At 32.6% G+C, this 7095-nt stretch overlaps 1 protein-coding gene across 2 annotated transcripts; it reads right to left on the bottom strand.

The window, feature by feature from the left end:
* Positions 1-239: 239 nt before the first annotated feature.
* LOC100813507 (DNA-directed RNA polymerase I subunit RPA12) lies at positions 240-3519 on the bottom strand. 2 transcript variants are annotated; one of them, XM_014778516.3, is made up of 7 exons: positions 3132-3519; positions 1806-1950; positions 1489-1561; positions 1338-1408; positions 684-746; positions 553-609; positions 241-467 (listed from the first exon to the last, which is right to left on the bottom strand). In XM_014778516.3, exons 2-7 carry the CDS (start codon positions 1875-1877, stop codon positions 393-395), a joined length of 411 nt encoding a protein of 136 aa, XP_014634002.2. In that variant the 5' UTR covers positions 1878-1950; positions 3132-3519; the 3' UTR covers positions 241-392. The 2 variants fall into 2 exon arrangements, with proteins under 2 accessions (XP_040874474.1, XP_014634002.2); XM_041018540.1 differs by lacking the exon at positions 3132-3519 and having other exon boundaries at positions 240-467; positions 1806-2929.
* Positions 3520-7095: the final 3576 nt, after the last annotated feature.

Consider the following 7095-nt stretch of genomic DNA (forward strand, 5'->3'; position numbering starts at 1 on the left):
GTCATGTCTATTCCCATTGTCTGTAGGATTATTTTTAGTAACACTTTATTTAATTAAAGACCAAACCTTATTTTGTAATCATCAAAGCTCAGGGGAACATAAATATTTAACTTTGTGTATATCATTTACGTTGAATTATCTATGTAGCCTTATGCTCGTAATTTTTTAATTTGCAAATGCTTTGACCAGTTCTTTTGTGGCATGAAGTTTTGTAATATGGAAGATGATATAACCAACAAAGTTTCCTTTATACACAATCAAATAAGAAGAAGAAAAATTAACTTTCTTTTCATTTTCTCTCCTATCAAAAAATCATCTCAATTTTCACTCTTTATCTTTCTTTTTCCTTCCACTTTTCTCTCCCAAACTAAGCATAACCTTAAAGTAAACCACTAATTCTCCTGAGACGGATGACCATAGCCGATACATGTGTAGAAAGTAGTTTGCCCTTTGTCTGCTGATCTCATCTGAAATTAGAATGATTAAAATAAATAAATTTAGACTGTTAAATAAGAGCTTCAAATTGAATTGGCAAATATACATTAAAGATACCAGTCTAGTATAATAGGTAGCTTCCCCATGGCCACATTTTTCACATTTCTTGTTGACCTGTCAAAAAACAATAACATTTAAACATACAAAAATCTGCTAAAAAAACTACTAAGTATTGCAGGATGCATCACCTTAGAATATTCCATCACCATATGTTCCTCAATTATTTCCATTCCAAGCTCTCTTCTGATATCCTACCAAGCACATGATAACATAAGGAACAATTGCCAATACTCAACATAAAATGAAATATGTTCATGGTTACGATGAAAAAGTCATAATACTTAAATCCAATTTGGTAGTGTGTGGATCCAAAATCAGTGCCATAAGAAACCTTTTCTATAATATCAAAGTAATGGTATGATGAACTCAAGAGTCTCTTTCCTCCACTGAGTCCAATAACTGCAGCAATAGCCATTATATCCTTTCCTAGCCACTATGTACGATCACCATCAATTTTGCCTATTATAACAATGATCCTAAACAGTATCCACTACTCCTTCTGATAAACCAAAGGATATAAAAAATATTAATTATTGTAATAATATAAATAATGAATTATTCAAGATTTCCTTTATAAAGAAGATTAATAATATACCTAATTTCCCTATTTACATTCAATCATTTTTTTTGTTGTTTTGGGGATTCGGCAAAATATATCATAATATTGAAGGAAGCAAAGATGCAAGAGGGACACATTATTTTTAATTCAGGTGCGGAGAGAAGAGTAAATGAAAGAAATTAGATATCATTCAAACTACCAGTGAGAGTTAGAAAGAGCATACTCTGGACTCTAAATTCATTAGAACTGCAGACTTCGTGGATACCTTGGCACGGTCAAGCTGTACCTGTGTAACTACCATTGCAGGAAGCCTATATTCAATTTGGCACATATCAGGATTCACAGCAAGAGACAAAAAGCAACGCAGATCAAACCTTGTCCTAGTGATGCACTTGTTATTAATTCTCTGGCTGCTAAATCCACAGCTTTTGCCACAAAATCAGAGCCCTATATTGATGCATAAGAAAAAGCACTAAATTTTGATATATAAAGCAATAACTACTATTGTAAAAAATTCCAAAGAGCCTAAAAGGAGGAAAAAAAAAGAGAAAGTTGTCATGGTTACACGGAATCCATATAGCAAGAGTTGAGCAATTATTATATAGTTGTAATTCTTCCCTAATTCAGGGAAACCATTTGAGTCATCAGCATTAAATCACATCTAAGAAGAGCCTACAGATGCAATTTTTACCTCCCCTTTACTAATCACGACTGATTCCTTTGCTCTTTTTTTCCAAGAATTCTTGACAACCTCAGCCAACATATCATTGGAATCCCTACCCGGCTTTGCATGTTAACACTGGCTGCTCAAGGCAACCAATTTGACCTATTAAAGCCTGCAACAATACATTAATATTATCAGCCAATATGTGTGCATGATTTAGGAAAAAAAATGGGAAAATAGAGCAAGGCAAAGAATGTGTTTAAAAGAATTGAGAAATATCAGTAAAGTACTAAGCAATTTCTTTAACTATATATCAACGTTCCAACAAAAATACTTGTATGCATCAAAAACCCCAGGTTTGTCGAGGTAAATGTATAAAAAAGGGATAAATTTTAGCGGATGGCGAGGAGTTATTTTTCAAAAGAATGAAACAGGTACATACATTATAATTTTTTATATCAAGGGATGCAATTTAAACATTTTTTTAATTAAATACAAAATATTGACTAAAAGAATGAAACAGGGAAGCAAAAGTTTGCAGCCTCATCAAATAAAAGTGAATAATTAGTACAATGGATATATTATGAAATGATAGAAGTTCTTGTTTAATGTAAAAATACATCCCCATGTGTGTAACCCTTAGTTGCACCCACCATATCAAAATCAAAATAAAAAATTCAAACAAAACTTTAAATGAATAAGAACAAATTAACAATACCCCACATTATCTTCTTAGTATATGCCACGACAACAAATTAGCAATACACCACATCATTTTTAGCATCAATAATGCAAGAAAGAGATCAATGCTCTTAACCATCAAGTCTCACGGGAGGCTAACAATGGTTGGCAGAACACACAAAAGTTAAATGTGATTGGCTTTCTCATTTGTCTCTTTACTGATGCCATTTTCCCTAAAGAATGCTTATCCACACCAGTGCTGTTTATCCACGTCCTAAGCCAAACTTAAAAGGAGGACTATGATTTAGGTGCATTAGTTACTCGAACCCATTAAAAGAAGTGAACCAATCAAAATAAAATAAAGTGTGCTTCTTTTCTACTGCTTGAGAAGCAAAATGTTAAAAATAATTGCCCAAAGAATTTCCTTCATATGTTATAAACTTAAAATAGATATTAGAGACTATTTAATTTCAAAGTTCACTCGGTCATTATAACAAAAAAAAGGACATCCAACTAAATAATAATAATAATAATAATAATAATAGCTTCTAAAATGGTCTCTATAAAAACTCACATTTTTCAGAATCTTGAAATCACTTTTTTTAAAGCTTTTGACTAACAATAGTTATAAAGACTTTAAGCACAGGCAATGGAACCAAGTCAAGGGAGTACCTTTTTAATCTTCTACGACCTTTTTTGGTTTTCTTTGTTATCACCACCTACACACACCAGGAACCTCAAAGAAAAATTTCAAAGTTCACTCGGCCATTATAACATAAAAAAGGACACCCAACTACATAATAATAATAATAATAATAATAATAATAATAATAATAATAATAATAATAATAATAATAATAATAATAATAAAAGAAAATAAAAAAAACACAAACTAAGAGAGAGCAAGAAAAAAACCTGCGCTTCTTCCTGTTGAACAAAAAACCTGGGGCTTCTTCCTGTTGAACAATAGATTAAAATAATTAAAGAATATAAATGATATCAATACCAATCAATTGTTACAATGATTATCATCAAAGTCTTGCATGTATCATTCATTAGACACCCAGCGTGGAATTTGCAGGATGCGCACTGATGCACATGAATTTTTAAGATTAAAAACTAAAACTTCATTTAGGCATTTCATCAAACACATAACTTACAACCCATATGGGGAAGATGACAAAAAAATTAGCTCGGGAAAATAAAAAAGGAACCAAAAACAGAGTTGAAAAATCAGTAAAAAAAAACTATTATTAAGAAGCAAACATGCATAACAACAAACAAAATTAGAACCTTGCAAATAAAAACAAATAGCAATGAAACAAACATGCATAACAACAAAAGAGGAAAAAACATGCTTGTTGGATGCTTCTTCGTTGATAGCCCGACAAAATAAAAAGGAACCAAAAACAAAATTGAAAAATCAGTAAGAAAAAATATAACACTGAGATGTTAATGCTATAAAAGGACACTCGTGAAGAAAACTACAAAGCAGTGAAACCTGATAATCTTCTGAACTGAGAAGAAGCCATGGCAGTGAGAATAAACTGCTCCATTCAAAACACCCTCTGTCTCCTTAACCCTCCCTTGTTTTCCCTTCGTTACAGAGCTTTTCCCCTGAAGCTGAAACCTCAATTGCATTTTCGTCAAAACCCCTCTCGAGGAGCTTTGTTTTGAGAGAGAGAAAGCTTCCAAGTTGTACAGAGAAAGAAAGTGAGTGAGAGAGAAAGAGAAATGAGTCTTTTGCCACGGGAGAAAGAGAAATGGAAAAATAAAAAGAAAACTGAAAAGACTTGGGATGAAGATTGGAAAAGGAGACACCTGCAACAATACGTGGAGCAACCAAGGGAGTGAAAAATGAAAAGGTTAGAAAAGAGGACATCTGGAACAATACGTGGAGCAACCAAGGGAGTGGGAAATGAAAACCCTAAAAGACAAAAAAACCAAGGAAATGGACCAAAAAACACATGGCAGCAAGGTGACAGAAAACCAACCCAACCTAGAAGGGCATAAATGACCAAAAAACAAAAAACTTGGACAGGTGTCAAGCTCTCAGCTATGGGTATTTTGACCAAAAAACCAAAATTTTGGACAGCTGTCAACCTCTCAGCTATGGGTATTTCAATATTTTCCATTTACTTCTTTTTTAGTATATATATATTGATTTTACACATGCAGCGGACATTTTTTCTCACTTTCATTTTCATATATACAAGTTACAAGATATGAAAGCAACATAACTGTTATATATGGAAACAAGGGGTTTTAGCCTAGGCCCTTTACAACATGTGCTTGGCCTTGCAACCTCTCCCTCATAGACACACATTACCACCTCCACAGTGATTGTGGGACTAAAAAGAACTTAGAAAGTCCACGGAAATTAGGACCACTTGGAGCAAAAGGAAACCATAAATTCTCTTACCTATGGCTAAGCCAAACTCTTCTTATAAAGTGTAGAAACAATGCTGAGTGTTGTTGGTCTCAATCACTACCAAAGCTTGCAAAAGACAATGCAATAAGGGCCTTATCCATGGGCTCTTGCGAACTCCATCCAACAACCATGATGCACATGGATCTTCAACTTGGTTTCTACATTAGCCAATTAATATAAGTGATGTGGATTGTTCTACATTAGTAGGTCCTTGCATGTCCTTATTGCCATATCTTTTAATAATTAAGTCACTTTATTTATTTATCGGAGTTTTCTAAGTTGTGAATCTTGATTCCAAAACATCAACCACATCAAATAATGATGAAAATAACCCAAACATTTGATTAATTAAACGAAATAATAAGAAGATGAGTCAATCCTTTGCGATGGTTACGATAAGATTTCAATGAATTTTCATTTGGTTATCATATCTCTAGGATATTAAAATAACATAAAAATCTTATTATCATTTTGGGGGGGGGGGGGGGTGTTGTCATTCCAAAAAGGGGCCATAAAAGGGAAAAAATGATGACATTGATGGTTTCATTTGTGCAAATAAGAGCATGACCATTCTTAGATGTTTTGACATTTTTATAAATTCTTGAAGATTTAAGCATGGTCGGGCTCTTCAAGGGCTTGATTCCAGTGCCTTTTTAAGTTTTTTCATATTTTTTTACTTATGCCTTAGTTATTCCACACTTAAAAAAAATGTGAGTTTGGCCAATAAATTTAGTAAAAAATAAATATAGGTGAAAACTCATACTCAAACATGCATAAAATTTCAGTTTGACTTATTTATCATACTACGTTGGTTCAACTTATCATAGGTAGGCCTTTGTGTGTTATGCGTATGCATGGCATGGGACGAGACGAGTTTAGTCTCGTCAATCCCCGCCCCCAATTCCCCAAGTTCTTTTTTTTCGTCTCCGATCTTATCTTTTTTTTATTCATAAAAATAGAGAAAATAAGATAATTTTTTTTTGTAATTGGACTGAATCTATTACCATATGTTAAATTAAAATTTTCAAGTAAAAATTGTTTGATCTCATTTATTTTAATAACTTAAAGAAATAGTAATCATGACACCTTGTTTACCAATGTTGAAATTCCAAGTGCTTAGTAACAGATTAAGTAAAAATTGCTTGCTCTCATTTATTTTTTGAGCTCAACATGAAATTAAATAAAAATTGTACACAATTATAAGATAAGCAATAATGTTATGAATAAAATAAGCATTAATCCATTAAAATTAATAATAGGAACTAGGGTATTGTAAGGTTATAATAGTAATTTAAAATATTTATTGTATCAGAATAGTAGTGGGATAGGAGCGGGGGTGGGGACCAACATACCCGATCCCATCCCCGAACCTAACTTTCTCAATCGAGAAAAACCCAAATTCAACCTTGGTCAACTCGGTTTTTTCCATCAAAGTTGGGGTAGGTCTAGGTCTATCTCCGTGGGGACGGGTACACTTGCCATGCCTTGTTGTGTGAAGGGAACCTAGAAAATGTGTGGCATTCCTTTATTGATTGTTCACAAGCCCAAGCATGTTAGGTAGAGGCAAATCCCTGACAAGTTGTTGAACCTTTCCTATTACAAGCAAAGAGCCTCATCGAGCTTATTTTCTTGATTATGGACATGACTAATGCTCAACAAAGATCAAAGATTGTTATGCTTCTGCGGAGACTCCTAACTAGGTGGTTACAAGAGTAAAGGATGTTGGACAAGTGACCTCAATAACTTAAGAGAGGGGTGAATTAAGTTTCAAAATTTCTACTAATAAACTTTTAACCCCCTTCTAAATGTAGGCTCAAAATGCAGAAAAAGAAACATCAATCAATTTAATTATGTTCTTTATGTAACTACATGTCTCGTCGCTACGATATCACCACTCTAATAACTCAAGAAATTAAATTCTTTTTCTTTCTTTTATGAAAACTCCATTATTTTTGCTTATGAAAATCATAGTAAATTTGAATTTCACATATATATATATATATATATATATATATATATATATATATATATATATATATATATATATATGTCCCCAAACACGCACCAATGTTTAACCGAATACATGAATATTAATATAGTAGCTCGGTACACATCATACACATAATGAAGATTAAACCAGTTCGTAGATATAATTAAATCTGTGATTTATATCCTTAATCCAAAAAAAAAATCATGAACCACTAT

This window comes from Glycine max, chromosome 8 (assembly GCF_000004515.6).
Source record: "Glycine max cultivar Williams 82 chromosome 8, Glycine_max_v4.0, whole genome shotgun sequence".
Taxonomy (NCBI): Eukaryota; Viridiplantae; Streptophyta; class Magnoliopsida; order Fabales; family Fabaceae; genus Glycine; species Glycine max.

Coding starts and splice junctions, on each gene's coding strand:
- LOC100813507 (XM_041018540.1), bottom strand. CDS start 1,877: ATGTTGGCTGAGGTTGTCAAGAATTCTTGGAAAAAAAGAGCAAAGGAA. Junction 1,409..1,488: donor AAGTGCATCACTAGGACAAG/GTTTGATCTGCG, acceptor CTGCAATGGTAG/TTACACAGGTACAGCTTGAC. Junction 610..683: donor TGGTGATGGAATATTCTAAG/GTGATGCATCCT, acceptor GTTTTTTGACAG/GTCAACAAGAAATGTGAAAA.